Here is a 23,646-nt window from a genome sequence, read left to right as displayed (position 1 = left end):
TGTTTAAGGAGGAGTTTAAGGTGGTTCTTAGACTGTAGACTGACTTTGATGGACACATCAGAGGATCTGTCTCAAGCTCAAATATCAGCAGATGAAAGTGTGGATCAGATGAAGGAAAATAAATGGGAAAAGATCACTAGGAGAAGATGGTATGGTCCTAAAAGTTTGAGTTGAATAGTCTAATGAGATTAAGAAAAGATAATTTACATATAATATCCAGCCATTCACTTGAAACTGCCTCAGTATGAGAAACACAAGTTTAGTTTGCAAAGTGGGGTTGTCACTAGCAGTCCAAAGGTCTCTTCTGTACTTTATACTGTTCAGCATATATAGTAATCTGAAAAAAAAAAAAAAAAAAAAAAAGATGAAAAGGGAGCTGATGAAACTTTCTGATGATACTAATCTGTTGGTGGTATTGAAGATGATGGCTGACTAATCAGGAGATGTTATGAGATGGGTAATAAAATGTTGGATGAATTCACCTTAGGAGTGAAGCAATGCATGTGTGAAAAAGTACACATTGATGGGCTCTTAGCTGACTATTTACATTCAAGATCAATATAATATGATTGTAATAGTGCTATGAAACATTACAGATTACAGTAGAATACTTCTTTATACTTTCCCGAGTACATCTTTGTAGCCTGCTGTTGCTTTTTTTGTAGGGCTTGGTGCTTTCATCTGGTATGCAATAACATATTTTTTGTGTGCCCTGACAGCGTTTAATCTGCAGAAAATGCAAGTCTGCGTCAGCTTTTAACTTCAGGTCCTGTGCTGTTAGTACAAGCCAAAAAAGATTATGGGTTTAGATCTTCTATAGATCTGGTGTTTAGGTATAATGGCTGCTGTTTGCTGCGACAGTGGCTTGTACGACGGGGTGGCAGAGGAGCATGATCTGTGAAGGGAAGGCAGAGAGAGAATGTTTTCATGTCCTGCAATGCTTCAAGTGCATGTGGCTTCTCACTAAATCCCGTTTCTTGAAATCCATAAAAGGATTATTATTATTTTTTTTAGTAAGTGATGATGCAGGGATTTCTTTCACTTGACAGATTATGTCATGGATAGAGTGTGCAAATGGTTGCTTTTGGCTGGCAGGGTTATTTTCCAAGCAAGGCAACTACAATGCCATGCCCTCCTCACTGCCTGCAAGCAGCTTGATTTCTCCGCATGATTCCCAGCGACATGCAGCTTCCTTTCTCCCTGACCTTTTGGAAGGGTATAACATAGAACAGGTCTCTTCAGTTCGCCTTCCCAGCAGTGGTGAGGTGCAGTCATACCTCAGACACGCAGTGTGTGACACATTCAGTTGCGCTGAACAATTGATTAAACCTTACGTAAAAGCGTATGCGTGCTTAGTTTGCAAGTTTGCAGTTCAGCAGTGCATTGTTTTGAACCTGCTACAGATGGTTGTAAGAGCATTTGATACTGTGGTTAGCAATATGAAGGTATGGAGATTTTTCCTTTAAATTCAGTTTCTTCCAAGATTTTAGGTGACCTGAGTTGTATCCTGTCACTACTGTATTGCTAAAGCATCGCTAATATGGCTAAACATAGTTTTTCTTCATTTTTTATGCATAAGATTAGTTTATGATCCATTTTTGAACCACGGACTTTGGGAATCTTCTGTGTTTTGCACCACTAAATATTTTTTATATTGATACGTTCAGACATTCTAGTTATTAGACCACCTGTAGATCACTTTTTTCTGACTCTTCTTGTGTGAGCTTTTTAAAAAAATCCTAATAATAAACTATATGTACAAATACTTTTAATTTAATTTGCATCAGACAGATATTATCTGATTTTATTCCAGCCCTTTATTGAGTTCTTAGTTTGCCTAGAATAGAAAATAGAGCTTTTAATTATTTTTTTTTATAGCATAATGTGATCTGGTAAATTTCATGACACGAATTCTGGTAAATAGGGTCTTCTCAAAGAAAGCTTCTAAGGACTGACAAGTATTTTAAAAAGCATGTTTACATAAAAAAGCTCAGTGGTTTTTAGTATGTACAGATTATATTACATTTATCTTGGAAAACATTGAGGATTATAGAATTTCATCCCATATGCAGTGCATCAGGAAATGCCCAGGGATCCTACATTTGATAAAAATGCTGATCGCAGTCAGCTGGTTATACTTGTCACTTAGTTAAAGGAGCCGCTGGGAAATAGCTGCCTGCACCCTAAGCTGTGCATGCAAGTATTAAATGCGGTGGCTGGTAGCCACTTATATTTGTGCTTCTTCACTAGTGTAAATAAAAAGAAGTATCTAATGAAAGAAATCATTCGCATGTAAAAGTAACTGCAGGTTTGTTGTACTGGAGTGCTCCCGACTGGCTTTTATTGTATCATGTGCAGCAGCTCGTGTGTGTGTGAAGATGCTGAGTCATTTAATGTGAAGTCCTAAGAGAGGAGTCAGTCCAGAAGCTCATGTAGGTCAATGTCATGCCTCTGTGAACATCCAGTAGCAGGAGCCCAGTAAAAAAAGAAAAGAGGGCATGTAAAGCATCATCCTTCCCTTCAGATAACCTCCCAGGTTTGGCAACCAGTTTAACTACTTTGTGAACTGCAGAAATAATTTAGACAGTAATGTTTAGTGGCCGCTGATGGGCTAGCTGTGTAGTTGTTTTTTCTTTCCTTTTTTTTTTTTTTTAAACACATATTTATATTTCTTCTGCCTTACTCCCTGATGCAATGTGTCTAGCAAATTCTATGAGAAAGTATAATTTCTTTGCTATGTGACTAGTGTAATTATGGCTTTTTTTTTTTTTTCTCTGTGGACCATATGAAGTGTTGCTTGCTTGCAACTCTTATCTATACTTGAAAATTGTTTTAGTTCTAGGTCTAAAAGCTAAAAGGGACAGAACTTGCTTCACATTATTATTTCATTTGTTTCCCTTCTCCCTACAAATTTTCAGTTGTCATAATTATTTAAAATACCTATATTCAGAATAATGGATTACAGTTATAACTACAAGCATAATGACCTGCCAATAGTAAAGGTGAAGAAGCTTACTTAGATGCAACATTAACAAATATCCAGAGAATGCCTATTCAACGAATTCACCAGAGATGTGTCTTGACTTAGTGACTGGAAAAGAAGGCATCACAGCTATATGAATTTTTCTGATTTCGTATCTTGATGTCAAAATTAGTAAACTCACTAATGCTCATAATTATTGCAGTTTCAACGTTGTGTATACAAAAAATGTTTGACCATAGGATTCCTTATTCCCTAAGAAACCACATTAGGTTCAAGTAGCTGCTTGTTTTGAAGTTCTCAGAAACTAAGTGTTATAAGGGACGAAAATACGATTTACAATTAATAGTAAAATGCAGTTAATTAGTTTAGAATTGGAGCAGAAATTATTTCGTATCTCCTAAACCAGGGGTCCTCAAACTATGGCCCGCGGGCCAGATACGGCCCCCCAAGGTCCTCAATCCAGCCCCCCCCCGTATTTACAGACACTCCTCCCCCCCCCGCCGGGGGTTGGGGGGGAACCAAGCAGCTGCAGATGACTGCCTGCCACTTCATCTGCGTGCCGGCCCCCTGTTTAAAAAGTTTGAGGACCCCTGACCTAAAGAGTCACTGGGGAAGAATACAAATGTTTTGTCAAGTTCTGTCCCTTTTGGCTTCAGCCAAATTTTGCCATCGGAATTCATAGTTCCTCGCTCCTAGCCTAGTCTTTGATGTAGGATTTGGGCATCTGCTGTGAAACCATCAGTTTTGGGAATGAATTAGTAAGGATTGTTTTTCTCCATTAGTAGATTGGTTCCATTTTTTAAATCTTTCCTGGAGCAGCCCAAGGACCGGTTTAGTTGATCACTGAGAGCAGTTCAAACAGTTCGGCAGATAATTGTGTTTTTTTCCTCTGGGATACAGTTCTTTAGTGGATTTGTGTTAGATACGGATTAAGGTTAAGATGCCCTCTAAAGAGGATGGGAGAGTTGCAGGACCTAATTTTTAAGAAAGCAGTACTTGGTTGTTGGAGGAGAAGGATGGTGAGTTCTAGCAGTGAGTGAGAATAGGTTCAGGGAGGGGTATGGCATTTTGTGACTGATCTCCAACACAAAAATGACAGATTAGAGGAGTCATCTACATTCTAGGAGTTTATTCCCAGATATTTCCCAGTTGACCTGGGTTATTAAAGTTTTGGTATAATTAAACCCTTGCGTCTTGTCTTTATACCTCTGTCTGGGAAAAAGAAGTTTTACTTAGATGATCAGGAAATCCCACTGACAATATTACAAGTATTGGCGTGTTCTGGGAGTTAATTATATGTTGGTAATACATAAACTAAACAAATAGTAATCTAAAAATGCAGTTGAAGTTAGATTGCAGTGCAGTATACAGCACTTGGTGTATTTACGACAACAAGAAGACTTAACACTGGGACACACTGAACACATTTCAGATTTCTATATATTAGAGTACTTTGATGAGTGGGCAGGCTGCAGAGAAATCTGAAGGCTGAAAGAGATGCCTTACAATGGAAGACCTGAAGAGCTCGATTTTTTTTTTGTTTATTACAATGTCTAATTTAGTCTGTAAGTATCTTTGTATACAGAAAATACTGGATAAGCAGAGGCTGTGATATGTCAAAGAGAAGCATTATAAGATTTCTTTGGGAATACACTAGTAAATTCTTAGCGGAACTGAAGTATGTTTTTTTTTAGGATGAGGACCACAATTATCAGTAGAAAAAGCTTCCAAGAAAAATAGCAGATTGTCCATGTACTCAAGAGTCAGATGCCTTTCTGGAAAGCAGATTGGCCAAATACAGCTCATGCTATAATCAAGTATAAACAGTTGGGCTCGAAATCATGTAATGGAAAGGTATTTAATGGCTTGTCATGCAAACACAAGGCTTGATGAGATGACCTAATGGTCCCCCTGGTCCTTTAAGCTCAATGAATATATGAAAAATATCAGTAATGCAAACCAGATAGTCATCTTGAAAATAGAACGTACGAAAAAAAATCATCATACTTGGCAAGGATGCTACAAAACATAATTCAATGATACAGACAATTGTATTCACAGCAATCCAAATACCTGATTGGATGTGAAGTATAAGAAATCATAAGGAAAAGCATTTTTTCTTTTTTCCCCACTTTTTTCTTCATGTCTTTTTTCTTTCCTTTTTTAATTTTTTCATGGTGAAGAAGTTTTGAAATACAAATTTCAAGAAGTAATTTTTTCATTCGTTTTTAAATTTTTCCGTTTTCACTGGTCAGCATGGACTGTTTCTGGAACCGCCTACTTTTCAGAACTGAGGCACTCGCACAGATCTCCTGATTTCCAGTAGTAATTGTTCAAATTGCCATCTTCCCCAGAAGAGGTAACAGTTAACAGTGAAGATAAAACCATGGCATCTTGATCACTTACTGTTTGCAGTAGTTAATGCAATTTACTGCCATAGTGCTCCAGTCTCTCCTGGATTTTAAATATTAATGAGTTTAAAACTTTTCCCAGTATTACAATGGGTAGCAGACAGTAAAAGTGAAGATGCTGTTTTTACTAACAGAAGCCTGTCCAGAAGCCAGTAACAAAAGGCAGCGTGGGTAAGAACAGGCTATGGCTGTGTATTTGTAGTAACACTACTTAAAAAATGAGAAAGCATTAAACAGAAATAAAAAGCACCTCTTTTTCTTCTTAAATTTGTGAGATAAATAAACAGACCATAATTCTTTCGTTATAAGACTTCGGTCTGCTTATGTTAGGTCATTAGCAATTTTCCAGAAGGTATGTATTCTATAACATGAGCAACAGAATCCGGGAGAGGTTCTGCCCTACGCAGAGAAGCAGCGGGCATTCTCCTTTCTTCCGATGGGTGCACCAGGGCCTCTTCTGAAAGTGGAGGCCAGCTGGGCCACTGTTCCAGTGTCTGGCACAGATTAAGATCAGGAACCAACAAATAGAACTGCGCATCATAGTGCCTGGACGTATTTAACAGCAGTAGATGGTAAATGTCAGTGTGTTTTCTCAGTTATTTTTCAACAGACCATTTTTCTTTGTTGTGTCTCAAGGAAAGTAAGCAAGCTTGGCCCATAGGCTGCAATTTGTTGGTCAAAATGTGAGGTTTAGTTATTTTGAAGTACTCCTAGATTTGAGAGCACTTGAAAAAGTAGTATCAAATGAGTTAGATTTTTTTAAGAATAGCTTCTGGCTTTCATATTAGTAGGACATGTTGTTACTACAACCGCTTTGGATCAAACCCCAGGTGATCATGCTTGTGGAAAAGAGAAAATTAAAAAAATCCTTCCTCCAGTTCTTCCTCCAGTTTGGACCCTTTTTCGAATGAACTCTGACTTGAAAACCATATGCATTATTCATTTTTCAATACAGTTTGAAAACTTAGCAGCCATAAGCAGTTTCTTTTTTCATCTTGACTCCTGTAGTCTCATCCATTCTTTTTGCATGTTAGAATTTTACTATCTCTACTTTTCTTCCCCTCCCCCCCCTCCCCCCCCCAAGTATTTTTAATTGGTGAATTAATACCTATTTTTTCTCTCTGGAAAGAGGTACTGCAAAGAAAATATATTCTGGAATTTCTGGATATGAAAGCTTCCCAGTTTGTTCTTCCATAGTGGTCTGTAGCCATAGGGAAATCATATCGAGTAGTATAAATTTGTGGTCTCATAGCTACATCTAGCAGGGCTTAGTTCGGAGTTACTCTTTTTGCCTTGACATTTACCCACAGGGAGGCAATCCAGTATGTAATCCTGATTCCCTGTTAATTTTGAAATATGAAATAATTACAAAATGTCACTTGATTTGTTTACTAAGTTAAAAGTCGGAGGGTATTTAGATATTCCTTGTATGTGCTTTTTCTGTGGCACGAGCTTAGTTAACTGTTGGCAGTGCAGTGCAACACACTAGAATCACCTCATCCTTAGAAGCAGTTGTCAGAAAAATATGGGCCTGCCTGGTAGAATGTATTAGCCCAATACATTGTCTCCATTTTATTATGAAGCTGCTGGGGAAGCTGTGATATACAGCACTGTCATTACAGATCTATTGTTAGAAGGGTTCTACAGTCTTCTGTGTGCTGCCGTTAATTTATAGCAGTAAACAATATGTAGCCCTCCAACTGCAGCAAAGCAGAATCTTTTAATGAGGTGGATGTTATTACCACAATAAATCAGTGCATTCGTGTAATGTATAATTCAATGTGTGTATTCCCACTGTAACTTCTCTGAGTAAGCTGATAGTGTATCATTGTCAGTGCACAGCTCCACGGTTCTTTTTTTTTTCCCTAAGCTTTCTTTCATTTGGGGACTTTTTTTATTTGCTTGCAAATAAATGTGACATGTCTTGATAGTTGTCCTGTTGCAGGCTTCAGAAACCAACTGTAACAATAACAGCCAAAATCAATACTGTGGATTCTGGCTGTATGGATCTCTGCATGATACCTTTTTATTTTTTTTAAAAAAGAATGAAATCAATTCTAATTGGGTGTAGCTTTATATTCAAGGAATGTAATTCTATAACTATTGATTTGAGCTATACTCATTTGGAGAGTAATAAAAATAGGGGCAGATAAAGAGAATACATAAAATGTTACAGAATCACACAGCACAACACTGTTTCTATTTTTAATTTATATAATTTGTCTACCAGTGACCTTCTTTCTTCTTTCTTCCCTCAAGCATAGCTGAGTCTTTAGGGAAAATCAGTACAGATGGAGATTCCAAAGTGGTTCTTGCAACAAAAGAGATTTCTTGGAGTCAGTTTCATTCTTCCCTGGAATAAATTTGCTAAATCAGATAAAAATCCTTTTATACAGGAACCACTTCTTTTAAAAGGTCATATTTCAAATTAGTGAACTGCAAAAATAGTAATTAACCTAAGATGTTTTCTTTATCCTACTGCAATGTGAAAGCTGCTCTAAGTAAAAAAGTAAGATTAGATCTTAGGTCATTCATAGATCTAATCTATCCTAGAAGAGAAAGTACTTTGAAGCTTGTATGCCAAATTCATGTGAGCTGCAAAGCAGCAGTTATTTGAATACTGATAATCAGAATAGCAGACATAGTTTTTCACTTGAACTATGCTTGTATTAGCAACTTGGTTACCGATACTTTTGTTCAAGGACTTTTCAAGCTTTTGCTTACCTTGTAGTGTGTTCTTACTTATACTTATTCTTGCAGAACAGAAAGAAGAAAATATTTTTACGTATTTATTCTTCAGTTATACTTGACTGCATCCACTGTACAGATGAGTGTCATTTACATTAATAACATATATACAGTGTGCTCAATATGTATACCAAGTGGTATTGCATACATATTCTGCATGTATATGCAAAGATACTTTAGACCTCTTAAAACATTTTACACGTGGAATGACTAAATTAGCTTTTGGATTTCTCAGTGATTTTGTATGCCTTATACTTTTTTCCAAATCCTTTCTGTAAAAGTCTGCTAAAGAAAAACACAAGTATAGATATCAAAATATTGTATTTCTTACACTGAAATAAATCCCTGGGTGTTTATGTCATAGGTAAGCACTGAACAAAGAATAACATTGTTGGTGAAAGTGTGATAGACTTTTTTAGTCATACATGTGTTATTTGTTTCTTTTATATTGATGCTCTTATGTAGAAATACTGCTATTTCATTTATCCATTTCAAAGCTTTAAGTTTTATCCATTATGTAAAACTTGTCTTGGAGTAAGTGTATAGGCAGCAGAGAAACAAGAATGGTAATACCAAAATTCCAAGTGCGCTGTTAATATTCTTCCACCCTATCGGTCACTATTCCCCCCCCCCCCCCCAATATCCAAAGATGTTTATCATTGCTGCTTACCATTTGCTTCATAGTGTATTCAACATGCAGATGCAACCACAGGCACACAAATCAGCAACTCTTTCTCCGAGGCATTTCACTGAGAAGTGGTTTTTAGCTGGTTACTTTAATCAGTAGTAAATAGAAATTAAGCTGAAATGAATGCAGAATAGATTTTTTTCCAGTCAGCTGTATGTGTGTGCGTGGAGTCGTGGTTTGCAACACACAGATATGTTCAGGTGCTTAGAGAATCCAGCATCTGCTTTTGCAAAACATCAGATCCAGCTTTTTCCATGCATGCCATTAATTCTGGTTACCAAAAAAAGCAAAGGGAATATGATGTGATAATGGGTCATGTTATCTTTATTTACTTAATGTATTTATTTTTACAAACCTTGTAGCCTATCGGAGCTTTGAATCCAAAGAGAGCAGCATTCTTTGCTGAGAGATATGAATCATGGGAAGATGATCAGGTTCCAAAATTTCACTATGGCACACATTACTCAACTGCAAGTTTTGCGCTCACGTGGTTATTAAGAATTGTAAGTATATCTTTCAAAAATGCTTTTCCTTTAAATGATAATGCAAGTAACAAACAGCTAGGCATGAATAGAACTCAATGGCACAGGAGAGTACTGAAGTCTTATAGTAATTGTAATCAGTAGCATAGAATAGATGTATTCCAAAGTTCAAGAAGAAGGTTTTAATTTTTATGGTACAGCCTTTTCAAATCAGTAAAGATTTTTCTCCGTAAAATTTGCTTTTTAGTGTACGTTCTTATGCTACTTTAAACATAGTTAATTCCTTGCATGTTTTCTGAGTGGACACCATGTATTGAACATTTGTGGTTCTTTGTGAATGTATTTAATTTTCACTTCCTAATGGTTGTAAATGAGTTGGTTTCTGATGATCATGAAATTCTGTGATGTAAATAATTAATTTTTAGAACTCTGCTGCAAATTTATATGGAAGTAACTTTTGAGATGGTACAAATTGATAATACATTGGTTAAACAATGCATTTTTCTATAAAATTGAAAGGTGATTTATCTCCTAGAAAGTAATTTCTTTGGGAAAGCATTAGCAGCACATCATTAATTAAAGCTTGTTAGAATGTACAAGCATACATAAATCCTTGAAGTAATTTATAGCGCTTAGCTAATTTCAAGCAATTATCCACTAATATGTGCTTAAGTGTTCTTTAACTAAGAGGAGGCTTTTAAATCTTTCAAACATTTTTCTTTTCTAAATCATAAATTACATACTAAACAATAACAACTGTAAAGCTATCGGTATTAACTCCTACCCTTTATAATTAATAGATTACCTTGAACAAAATAAAATGCATGTATTATTTTTGTTACATGCCAGTTTAAAAAATATCTAAGATAGAAATACTGAGCTTTCTTGTGTTTTCAAGAGCAACTTGTGTCACAGCTGACTGTAGCTTTTCCTCCAGCCTGTATTTTTTTTTGTTTGTTTTTATTTGCTTTTCTTTATCTAAATATTTATGCATGGAGTAGGAATAAAAAGCATTTATTGAAAAAATAAGCATCAGTTTGTATTTCTCCTTCTTGGATAATAAATTAAGCCTTTGCAATTAATCATGTGTCTGCCAGAAGAGTAGCATCATTAATAACTAAACCCCAAAAGAATAATAAATCCCCTTTTCCCCCCTAAAATTCCTAAAGAAATACATTGCTGTTTTTAATTAATCTTTTTGTGTGTATTTAGGAACCCTTTACAACACTTTTCCTAAATCTGCAAGGTGGGAAGTTTGATCATGCAGATAGAACTTTTTCATCTATTTCAAGAGCATGGCGCAATAGTCAGCGTGACACATCAGACATCAAGGTAAAAACTTTCCTGAAAGGTGTTAACGTGTTTTATATGGCATCTGCCTTTATCGTAGCTGTGATCATAAGACCGCACATTATGAAAAAGGGGAGGAAGAAGTTTAGGAGCTATCCTACCATTTGGGAAAAGATGCAAGGGAGATGACATATGTTTTTACTTCTGTTAGAATCTTTCAGTGAATGCTTTTGTAAAACTTCAGCAAAAATTTTTAGCCCCAAGACTGAAATATGGCAAAATTGGCCTTTGTGCTACAGGTAGGGTTTTCACTGTCTGCTCATCTGCACAAGTTTAAAGCCTTTGAAAAGTCAGTAGAAGCTGGTACAGATTTTTAACCACTAAGTTTCATGAATACTCCGTTCATGCTTCGGCCCTGCTCAAATAAGAATGTTGCAGTTATATTCCTATTACTTTATGTCATTTTGGCTTTAGGCATCCAATCTCATTTTTTGGCAATTTCTGCAGTGGCCTATTTCCTTGTTTGACTGTGACAAACAGGAGGAGCCGGCTGTGCTAATTTAAGTGCAGGAAGGGCAAAACCGAGTCTTATCAAGAGGAATAAACAGGGGATAAAATGCTGAGAGGGAGATCTGGAAGCAGCCTCCAGAAAGACTGTATAAGTGTAGAGAAACAAAGGGCTACGGGAAGCCAAGTGTCTGAGGATACCAAGCTGAAACACAGAATTTAGCATGGTATTGAACCTGTCCTAACAGGGGCGCTGGGCCTGGGAACTGGCCAGTGAACAAGAAGTAGATGGGAATAGAAGATAAATTAATTTGGTGATTAGTCATTGTGTAGAAAGAGACCTAGAATGAAGTGGGTCAAGAAGCTAAGGCAGGAGCACATGGAAGTTCCAAGGAAAGGTTTTGGCAGGTAGGCATTGAAGGAAGGAATGAGGTAAACAAATCTAGTCTGGGATCTGAGGAATATTTTGAACTGGGGAGGAGAACAAAGGAGAGCAGGATGCTGGCAGTGGTGGGAAAGCGTTGTTGACCTCAAATATGATGAGTAATATCAGAATTGGTTTTTTTAATGGAAGGAAGGGTGGAACACTATGATGTAAAGAGAATCAGAGGCTAACTCAAGAATGTCATGCAACTAGCAAGAGACATAAGTAACATGAAATCATTCTATAACTATATTCATAGTAAGGAGACAATTAAGGAAAGGATTGATCTGCAGATTAATGGAATGAGATAATTGTCAAGTGATAGTGCTGAAAAAGTAACATCTTTCTTGCATCTGTGAGTCTCCACCAAAAGGATCGATGGCTAGTGACTAGTGGGATTAATACCACTTATATAAAAAAAAAAAAGCTGAAAAAGTAACATCTTTCTTGCATCTGTGAGTCCTCACCGAAAGGATTGATGGCTAGTGACTAGTGGGATTAATACCACTTATAAAAAGATACAATGTCTATATCAAATTGGGAAAGAGCAATTTGGAAAACACAAACACATTAAATTTTTTCAAAATGACTGATCATTATGAGCTTCATTCTCTTGTACATACAAGACCGGCAGAAAAAAAAATCAGAGTGCTGCTTTAGTTTTTTTTGAGAAATGGAGGAGGAGAAGGGTAGCAGCGGTAGACAAATGAAGTATGAAGTTTTTAAAGTAGAAGAAAGAGACCCAGGAAATTATGAGCTGAGTTTAACTACAATTCACAGCAAAATACTTACGCAAATAATCAGACCATGTTTAAGTACCGGGAAGATAACAAGGAGACAAGCAAATGAAACACATATTTATGAAGAAGAGATTATGTCAAAGCAATCACAGTTTCTGATGAGAAAAGGTAACAGACCATATAAGCAGAGAAGAAGCAGATGATGATCTTATTTTTTGACATTATCTCATGAGTGAACTGGGAAAACTTTGTCTGAAAGAATCTGCTGTCCTTGGAGAATAGTTACCAGGGGTTCATTATTAAAACTGAAAGATGTATTGAGTGGAATTCTCCTGGATAATAACAAGTTAGGCCTCAATTTCTGTTATGTTGGATTGGAAGGTACTGGAAGTGTAGTGGAATTGGAAGCATTTCTTGCAGAAGGGAAAAATTATTTGAGAAAGGTGTTAGATGAAATTTTATTAGGGAAAAGTGAGAACTGTAGTCTTCATGCAGATTTTTGTAGAATTAGGCAAAAATATAACACAAGGAACAATCTGCTGTCCAAAAAAAAAAAAAAAAAAGGTGTAGGGTTGTAATACATTGCCAGTGCATGTGAATTAACAGTATTGTGGTAAAACAAAAAGTGAGTAACATTTTATACAAGATACATTAACAGGACATAGATGACTTTCAAAATGTGTAACATAAATCTCAGCTCTGGAACAATGATAACAATGCAAGGTCTTGAAAATGAGATGCAATGAAAGATTGAGTAGTACCATCAGCCTAAAAAATGAGAAGATTGGGAGGAACCTAAAGGCTATTCTGTTACATAGGGACTGCGCCAAGAAAGAAACAAAAAATTTCTGCTGCCTATGCTGGAGAATTAACGAACTTAGATATCTGGGAGATTTTGATTAGATGTGAGTATAACCTTTCTAACAGAACAAATAAACCCGATGAATGCTTCGCTGGCAATTAGTGTAGGGAGGGTTTTTCAGAAATACTTTGATATCGTGTGGAAATGATGTATGTGCAAGTTGGTCCTGCCTTGAGAGGCATCCGTCCTGTTGTGGATGGCTTTTTGAAACTGCTTGCAGCTTTGAGTCGGTGAATTGCCATGAATTACATCCTACTGCTGTCAAGCATCTGAGTGAGTATTAAGATAGTTTAGAGAAGTCTGTTCATGAGACTGGATGAGCAGCCAGGAGGGAGGATGAGGTAGGATTTCATAGGACATGTTGAACAAATTAGGAAAGAAGTTTGAGAATGCACAGAACCATCTTTGTTGGAAATACCTGTATTCACAATATCTCACTATGGCTGTGGAAACCAAGTTTCCTGATAATTCTGTGTTCTGCTCTGCCTTGCAAGTGTTTCTGAAATGCATGGCTGCAGTGTCCCATACGCCTCTAGAAGTTTTCTACATGCAGAAGTGCTACATGTTAGCTTGCTAGTAAAGTGCTTGAACGTCTTTAGTTGACACATGCATCAAAGAGCCTAAATAAAGTCATTGTTATGCGCTCCTGTAGTTAATGGTAACATCATACTGTATACATGCTTGTAAATAGAATTATTTACTAGCTAATTAAGAAAATTAAATTAGATGTTGCTGTCACAGTGAAATTAATGACAGGAGCCTTACTTAAATGGTATGTTTTGTGTTATTGTTTTCATATGTCATGAATATGTGCAATTGAAGCAGTAACTTCCATGGGAGACAACCCATGGCTGGCTAGTATGCTTTCTTTACCCATCTTGCATGATGTATGTGCATGTGTGCATGCATGTGTATATTCAGGAAGGTAGGAGGAGGAAGACGGGGAAGGAGTTAAATGAACACGGATCCCTCTGGTTTTAATCTCTGCCAGGGGAAATGAAGAGTATCCAATGTTTATTCTTTCTTCAGAGTTCCTTTCCCACCTGCTTTACAGCCAACAAATACTGTGAAACACAACAGCTGTAAGTTTTAGACTTGTTCCCTGTAATCTTGGAGTATCATTTGCTGTAATCATTTTATGATTGCAGTTTCTCATGGTCTGTCCTGAGAGGCACATCATTTGCTGTCACCTTAGCGTACAACACTGTAGTCCAGCAAATGCCATATTCTGATTCCAGCTGAGTTCTGAAACAACTTCCTTATAATTCTGCGCTGGAAAGCTGCTTTCTGCATCACTGGGGTCAAAGGAACGATGTCTATAAAATTAAAGGGAAGGAAAGAACGCCTGTGCCAACTACTGTAATTGATGGAGCTCTTAACATTTCTAAATTATACATTAATAAAGAAATTGTGTATAGAAAAGCTGTCTAGTTTGTATCCATCTCCTTTTCAGTAGATTAAAAACCCCAGAAGTTATGTTTTAACCAACTTGTGTGGTAATTACTAGAAATACTTGAGGTCAGCAAAACAAACTTTTTAAAAAATGGATAGCCTTATGTTCTTTTAATTGTTTTCAGAACTTGGAAGATTTTGCTTACTGCAAGAGCTAGTGTGATTTCCTTGAAGTCTGCAATTTGCAAACTCTAATACATTAATGACTAATAGAAAGGTTATTCAAAAGCCTTTGACATCTAATTTATTAATTATTTTCTAATATCAACAGGGTGTTGGACTATCTTAATTTGAGCCAAGATTTTGTCCAAAACAATATGCAATTTTCCTTTTACTCATGTAAGAACGTATTGTGTGAGCACAGCTCATGTCTGTCTGTGAAGACTATGCAATTGCATGCGAAACTGAGATTTTATCTCATGTCATTTGTACAAACATTAGGCACTTGATGAGGGTTGTTTTGTTTTGTTTTGTTTTTTTTCACAAAATGTGTAAGAAGTGTATTTTCTTGGATTCTTATTTAAGGGACATTGTTTGTTACATATTTTAAACCTACATCTTCTGTATGCCTGTTGTAATCTAATGCTAACAGAATGCAACTGCCATATTGGAGGTGTTTTGTTTTGAGAACAATTTTCATTGTTAGGTGTTCACGGAAATTATGCAGAGCTGAGATTAAAAAAATAATAAAATCAAGCAAATAATAAGAACATTTAAGTAAAAAACAGCCTTTTAGAAAGTCTTCATACAGAGATCTTTACAATATGTTCTAACCTTTGACTTCCACAGGAAACATTTTTCTGTCTTTAACAAAATTGTGAGATACATCCTGAATGTTTTACTTGTAGCAGTCAGTTTTGACTAAGTGATGAAATACTTAAAAGCATTGAACTAATTAGGCATTTCCCTCTTTTATTTTGTAAGTAAGCTACATTTTTACTGTTCTGTCTAGTATTTTTTAGCAGATTCCTTAACTAAATTCCTCAGTCTTTCTGCTTCACGTTCCAGTGTTTCAGGTGGCGTTGATATATTGCTTTTTGGACTGAATAATAAATGTTTTTAAAGTTGAAAATATTTGCTTGTGTTAAGGTATTATTATTTTCATTGAGATCTTCTTGAGGTTGAGCAATATGTAGTTAAGAAGAATGGCTTAGTATTTGATTTAATTATGTAACTATATATTTATGGGTGTTTGTTCTGCTGTGGATGAGTATTCTGACAAAAGTAATTGGCTAAGTTCAAAGTTAATTTGAAATATTAATCCATGTTTTTATTTCAACTTTGAATTTTTCTTGTGCACTTGTTCTGAAGCAGCTGACTCCTTCAAAGATGAATGCGATTCTAGGTGTGATGGGGGCTGCCACTTCCATAAGTGCAAGAAACACTTGGCCTTTTTGAAGACAACATAGAGTTTGTTTGTGATCAACAGTAGATTTACTCGGGGAGCAGCTTTATGAAGAAGAGAATTATTTTAGCTATAAAATATATCTTTGTAAGTGAGATGTGGGTAACAAAAATTATTTCAGGGGAGTCGCTAGTTCATTAGGGACTTGAGATAGATTGAATGACTTAAGGGAGGAATCTCTTAAAAATGTAGGTATAGTTGGACATGGAAATGACTTTGCTGTAGTATCTGACTGTCCATATCATTCAATCTATGGCAAACACAGGGTAAAAACTATTTATTTCTCAAAAAGTGAAAGGGTTTTAAGCTTTACCTTGCATTTTTGATGGGCTGAGAACAGAGATGTAGTTGGCTGTTGTGGCTGATTAAATAATATTAGTTTCTTTGACCATAAGATCTCTGCGTTCCTGTTGATACCTCTATAATGGATGAAAACCTAGCAGTTTAATCCATTGATTTGTAGAATACAACGGATTTGGGAAGCCAGTTTTAAGACCTTGAAAGTGGCAGGCCAAAGTGAACGGTATTGTACTGTGATGCATGGGGAGTAGGGGGCACAAAGGAAAAAGAAAAAGAAAGGTTCAGGTTCCAGCTGAAAAAAATGTGGATTTTTGGAACCATTGAACTGATTACAGGAAGTCATTTCCCCTTGGGAATGAATGTAGTTAGTGATACTCACTGTCCTGAGATTATTGTTAATCTTAGTTGGAGGCATCATATATTACAAGGAGGACTAACATGAGCTAGTTTTGGAAGCGGCTCTCGTTGGCTGGTATCACTTCAACAGAGAAAGCTAAAGCATATGTGTGGTCACAACCAATCTTTGTCAGCATCCTATGAGAGCCTTGGATCAATGATCAAAGCAGGAAACTAATGTTGCACTGTAGTATAACCTTTCGTTGAACTTTTCAAATTTTGATTTCAAGAGGTGATACGTTGCATAAAATTTAATTTCCTAGTTCTCCCTAACCATTTATTGAAGCAACGCAAATTAAAAATCCTTCGGAAGTTTGCTAGTATCTCGCTACCACTCTGGCATTGTTATTTACTGAATAGCTCAGCACTGTTGCATTTAAATGATTAGCCGTGTGCTTTGAAGTTAAGAATATTAAATATATTTCAATTCTGTCAGACTACCACTTAGTACCTTTAAAGTACTAGACAGGCACGATAATTAACTTAGTAACTTAGTTACTTCCTACTGCACATTATTAGTGTATACAATCCTGGTTAGTTTTGTTAATACCGTATAAAAAGCAAACATGGATAGCCTGACAGTGTTCAATAGAAAAATAGTTCAGTCTGAGGCTTGGACTAAGTTCTGGCATACAGACGTTAAGTCTGTCCTTGTGTGTTGTTGTTTTTCTTTGAAGAGTGAGTACATTTGCGCAGGTCAGGAGCCGTTGTTATTTCTGGTTTGACAGCTAACTTGTTGTGAGAAATCTGTTTATCATAATGTTTACAACAGCATAATTGTTACCCATGTTGCTCTTTGCATGTATTACCTCTTCTGCAAGTGTAGTACTTTGCTGATTTTTGGTGTGTGGTTTTTTTTTTTTTTTTTTTCTTTTTAATATATGTACAGTTTTCAAGAGCATTTGAAATTCTTATGCTGTCCTCCAAACAGCTGTGTTGCCTTCTTAGTGTCATCTGGAATTTTTTTACTGCACCTTGTATGCCAGGTCATTAATGAGATTATTGACTGGTATTAGGAGCAGGGCAGACCCCATTACCGTGTCCTCCCAGTGTGACAGGGAGCTATTGATAACTGCTCTTGGAATATGGATTTCCAGCTTGGGTACTCCCACGTTATTGTAACCTAATCTCATCTCCATTTCTCTACTTTGCTTAAAGAATGTCACGGGAGAGTGAGACACTCTCAGAGGTCTTTCTCGAAAATGAAGCAACATCTTACTCTTTCTTTCGCTGTCTACTATTGCGGCTACCTTTTGAAAAAGAAAATCGGATTGGCTTAACTGCTATAATGTGTATATTGTCTTGGACCTCTATGAGTGTACTGAAGTGGGTATCTGGTGTATGTAGACGCTAGTAAGATTGTGGGATAATGGGTTTGGCCAACATTCTTCAGGAGTGTCCTTGGAGGGAACAGCTTGACAAGCAGGAGAATGCTAAAAAAAATAATAATAATGATTTCCTTATAAATAGGATATCAAGATGAAGAACTCAATTATAACAAGTGATAATCATGGGTCTAAAATGATGTCTCAAACTGTAGGCTGTAATAGAGAAAGAGCTCTGAAAGTAGCCCTCTCTCTTCTCAATTTTCATCCATTTTCTAATTCTTTGCCTCTAAGTCATCTCTGTGCTAATGACTAAAGCTGATCCTGGACAAAAATGTTTTTGATACCGTCAGTTTATGGAAACAGTGCCAAGTTTGAACTAGTTAGCCTGTGCTAAACCAAGGATTCTGCTGGCCATAGGACATTCTCAAAATCTATTTGAAGCTATCATAGTGCTGTTATGTGCTGTTCTTCAAGTTTTGTTCTTAAAAGGAATAAAGAAAACATTGGGTACAAGTACGTAATATTTTTTATTGAGTTTTGGTGCCATGACCTCATAATCAGTGGCATTAAAATATAGCTAAGGCATCTGATTAACATTATTGAAATAGATAAAGGAATAGTTGCAGTAAAGCAAAATCAAAATTAAATAATTTAATACATTGATCTCATCAGATGGATGCTCAGATAATTGTATAATGGGCCCATGTACCTCAGTCCTTCACTATTTCTTTACTTTTCTTCCTTTCCTATACATATTTTGAGTGAAATAACTTTCAAAGCTAACAGAATTAAAAGCTATCCAGGCTGAAGTTTTCAGCTGTGAGTTCCTAAAGGCCTATGCAAAACGTTCATTTAAAAAAATATCCATTGACATCTGATAAAGAAATGATACCGAGATCCAGTCATAATATGTCCTGTAATGGCATATCTCTTTCACACACTTTCTCTGAAAGAAGCACATCCAGGGAAACTTTTGAGTATCCACAGGAATTACTGGGTCCTTTTTTTATAGGAGTGTTGAACCTGTTCCTGTCTGTGGGTACTGATGTATTTTATCCAAACAAGCATAAACCCTGTGTGGAAAGTCTTTGCTATGGTAGACAAGTTAGTTCTGTAGTAAAATGAATAAATGATGATTTTAAATACTGGTGGTGTTGCTTAGTTTCTGTGACTGTTACGTGGATTACTAAGTCTGTAAGAGGGCTTGAGAATCTGAACTCCATTATCGAACTTTATGTGCAGTAAACATTAAGGTGGGCCTTGAGAAAATTCTGTTTACCTAATAGCCAGGTTTTGCATGTTTGGAAATTGTTATTAATAGTTATAACATTCTATGAAGGAAAAAAATATCCTTCTCTTCAAGTACTAGAACAGATGATGCTTTGTCTCCTATGGGCTTGCTTCTTGCAATTGATTGACTTGTCAAAATATCTATAAACCTCCAATTAAGAATTTCTCAGTGATGGGACATCTGTTACGGTGCCTTCTCTCTGTAGGTTGTGTGGAGTCCGCTAAATCTGAACTTACGCTGCACTTACTGGGCCCCTCAAGACACACACATACAATGGCTCTACTCACCTGCTTATTGTTTTTAAATTTTTAGGAACTTAGTTATCTTTATAACCTGCTGTAATTTTAGGCTAAAATTGACCAAGAAACTTAAAATGTTTTTGGAGGAGATGGAGATTACTGTAGATGGGCCCATGAGCACTGACAAGCTGCAGGATTGAGTACAACCAATTGAAAGAGGTGGTATGTTTAAACCTTGGTCCTAGAGGCAAGAAACCCCAGAGTTCCAAGCTACTGGAACATTCAGAAACTAGAGGATGACAAATTTCTTGACTTTCTTTAAAATACAGATTAAAAAAAAAATACAAGCTCTGCAACATGGCAACTCATGGTTATTGAAACAGGCTGCTTAACATAAGCATGCTTAGACACCCTGTAACCTGATAAGTTTTTTCTACATATGCTTTGCATTGTTCTATACTTCCACATCTAATAGATGGGAGTTTCAAAGGAATAAAGTTGCTGCCAAACTGGCAACATTACCCTTGTATAGGAGAAATTTCATGTCATATTAGTAGCAAGGTCAAAGATGTCCAAGAGCAATGACTAGCAAAATTCAGAAGCAGGTACTTAGTAGTTCAGATTTTTAACCATAAAGTGGTTAAAAAAAAGTCTGGTGTTGCAAAAATTTTAACATATTTAGGATGCAGATCTTTGGTTTTCATGAAAGATTTGTTTTTCTGTAAAATTCTGCCAAGATCTATAACAAGAAAATATTTCTCTGAGTTAAAAAACCCCCCAATTTCTAAATTCAGTCAGATCCACTAAGGTAATCTGTGGGAATTGTAGCAGTTAAAAATATAGACATCTGGGTGTATGGATCGGAAAATTCCACCCGATGTCTGTGGTCTACTTCTGTTATACCCAGCCATAATTGTATTGAAAATGAAACAAACACTTTTAACATCGGCTCAAAAACTTTGTGTAGCTGTTGAAATAGCAAACTTAAAGTAAGTTACGGACAAGTTTGCTGAAGTCCAAAGGAGAATGACCAGAGTTCTAGAAAATGAGACCAGTGATATAAAGTTGAAGGGTTTAGGTTGTTTATTTTGCAGAAAAGAAGAACAAGGACAGAAACGTGAAGTGCTTTGGCAGTGGCAGTTCTAATGCTTTTGCCCTGCTGGGGATTTTGTCTAGCAGGCACCATGCGCTTCGTTTCATGGAATCGTAGAGCAGCCCAGGCTGAAGCAACCTTGAAGGACCATCTGGTCCAGCCTTTCACAGGAAAGAGAGCCTAGGTGAGGTTACTTAGCACCTTGTCCAATCCCATCTTGAAAAACTCCGGTGATGGGGACCCTACCACGACCCTGGGGAGGTAGTTCCAGAGCAGTTATTCTCACTGTAAAGAATTCTTTCTTATATCGAGCTGAAGTCTGCTGCATACTCCCTGTTGCAGTGTGCTGCTGTACCAGCTATGGTGCTGGGGCGCGTGCTGTCCGCCCTTGGTGCAGGGGGGCAAAAGTGGTGTGGAGGAATGCTAGAAATCCATAGGATCCCCATCCCTGGAAACTTTAAAAGAACAAGGCACAGAAACACTTTCAAGAATACATGATTGTGATTCTCTGTGAACGGAAAGGTGGAAAAGATGACCTTTCAAGGTTTCATCTAGATATTTTTATGATTCACTCTAGTCCTTTCCACCCCCAGATAGTTTAAAAAAATGGAGGAAAGGAATGTAGTACAATGTATGCAACTTGTTTCCTCTTTCTTTGTCAAATTATCCTGAACTGTGTATTACATAGTATTTAAATACGGTCAGTAAATATCATTGCATGCTTTTACATATGTCCTCAGTAAAAAGTAAAATAATTTTGTGAATGTATAACCCATGTATTGACTAACAGGATTTAAAGTGCCTTCAAGATGCATTTTTTATGCAATAAAGTATTTACTTAAAATCTACTTACTAATCCATAATGAATCAACTGCTAATTGTGATTATCATGTATTTCATTAATGTACTAAATATCTGGATCTTTTATAATTTTATTTGATTAATTGTAAATTACTAAAGATTTTAATATTTTTCTTGAACTAGGAATTATTTGAAAGATAATCTCTTAGAACTTTAACAGGATGATCACACACTGACAAAATTAATTTCTTCATTAATTCAATTTAGAAATGTGATGGAAACCTGCTGAAGTATTTTTCTTACAAGTTGGGAGAATTTCAGGCAGTCTTGAGGCAATTTCTTAGTTCTGTGAGAAGTAACACACATATAGTAGATGGAAGGAAATTCAGGGGTACTTAGAAATTACACTACCCCACAGTCATGAAAATGATTAATTTGCCGTGTGATAAAAAAAAGAAATTTGAATTAATTTAATATTTTGTGCATATTTTAATAAATATTTAATATTTTTGAATGCTACTTAAGTCACTTAAGAGAGGAAATGAAATGTGGCAATATGAATGAATACCCAGATTTCTAATATGCATTTGTATTATTTAGTTTGACAGGTTATATATAGGCTTAATATCATTTAATGTTATTGTCAAATAATTTAGTTTGAAAATCTGGTATCTTATGTTTTAATATTCTTAGGGATGTGTCACTGTTTCTAGACACCTTTGCAGATCATATAACTCTGCTTTAAAATGCATCTGTCTATTATTTAATAAACAAAAGAAAAGGACACAACATTTCATTACAATAAGGAAAGTATCTTTTATAGTTGTTTTTACTAATGCATTGTGACAAACATGAAAATAAATTATCAGTGTTAAACTGACATTCTGTTGATATTACTTGTTTGTAAAAAAAAAAATTTTTAGTGAAGTTTCCTTAGGAATCATTATTTCCATGTGGTAGAGGGCAATTTTTCTTAGAGTAAAATTGTATTTTCATTATATGCAGAGTGTTATAAGCATTTTAGTAAGAATCCTGATATGGCAAATTTTACCTTTAATTTTTTTTATAAATACTGTGTGTTAGATTCATGTTGATATTCACCGTGAGGTTGTTCGTCAGTTGTAATGAAATCAGAACCATGGTAGGAGGAATGAAATATTCCTTATCATAAGTATGTCTGTCTTTATACCCTGTAATTCCAACAGAGGAATTCCTGAAACTAATTTTCAACAGGATTGTGCTAAAGCAAGAGCTTCAAAAAATCATACAGATGTTTTCGTTTTTCCATGAAATCATATAAACAAAAGAAATGTGGGACAATTTTACTGTTTCTGTACATGTGCTGAGTGTGTAAAATTTCAGAATGGATTCAGTAGAATTTGAAGTATGAAGGCAACCAAAGTGGTTAGTCAGCAGGGAAGACCTCCAGAGGGAATGAATTTAAATTGACTAGAATGCTTTAGCTTGCAAAAAGAGACCGCTGAAGAGGAATGTGATGATACAGGTCTATGGAATCCAGAAGGGCGTATACAAGAATGAATAAGGAGTTAATATTTACTCTTTCTCACAATACGGGTACTAGAACCATCCACTGGAACTGTTAGGAAGCAGTTTTAGACTAGCCAAAGGGAGAACCTTTGTAGGGGAAGCTACAGTGAGGGACCCATGGTTTTAAACTGAGAAGCGCAGATTAGGTCAAAACCATTTGACTGTAAGAAGCTGACAGAATATCCATGGAAAGACTCTATTTGCCCTGTGTTAGTCTTCCAGTCCTGGTTACCATTCCATGTGAGATACTAAATGGTCCTTCGGTCTGGCCCTTGTGGCTGGTCCTGCATCTTTACGTGGTATTTGTGCGAAACCACAAGAACTCCTTCCCCTGCTCCCTGCTGCCCCCACCCCCCCTCAAAAAAAAAAAAAAAAAAAAGGCAAGCAAAAAGTGCATTAAATATTTTTTTTATGTTCTCAGGTGTCCAAGATTTTCCATCATTAATGGAGTTAATACGTTAACTCACACACGTGAGTCAGCAGCTGCTGTCTTAGTGTCTATGCATGCCATGTAAATATTGTAAGAAAAAAGACGACCCCAGAAACAGAGTTGAGGAGGACTCTTAAGGACTGCAGTTACAAATGCATAAATAATATTTAGAAACTTGATTAAAATTAAATATTTTATTATCAGGTTTATTTGCTGGTTTTAGGAAAA

At 36.2% G+C, this 23,646-nt stretch overlaps 1 protein-coding gene across 3 annotated transcripts in view; it reads left to right on the top strand.

Moving 5' to 3' along the window:
- LRBA (LPS responsive beige-like anchor protein) overlaps positions 1–23,646 on the top strand; it is a 417,388-nt gene that overhangs the window by 293,987 nt on the left and 99,755 nt on the right. For all 3 annotated transcript variants that reach the window (XM_080368631.1, XM_080368630.1, XM_080368629.1), the window contains 2 exons: positions 9,193–9,333; positions 10,525–10,644. In XM_080368631.1, the coding sequence (XP_080224757.1) occupies positions 9,193–9,333; positions 10,525–10,644 (261 nt within the window). The remainder of the gene's footprint in view (positions 1–9,192; positions 9,334–10,524; positions 10,645–23,646) is intronic.

Source organism: Falco punctatus, assembly GCF_963210335.1.
Source record: "Falco punctatus genome assembly, chromosome: 1".
Taxonomy (NCBI): domain Eukaryota; kingdom Metazoa; phylum Chordata; class Aves; order Falconiformes; family Falconidae; genus Falco; species Falco punctatus.
This window is presented reverse-complemented; position numbering and strand designations above follow the sequence as displayed.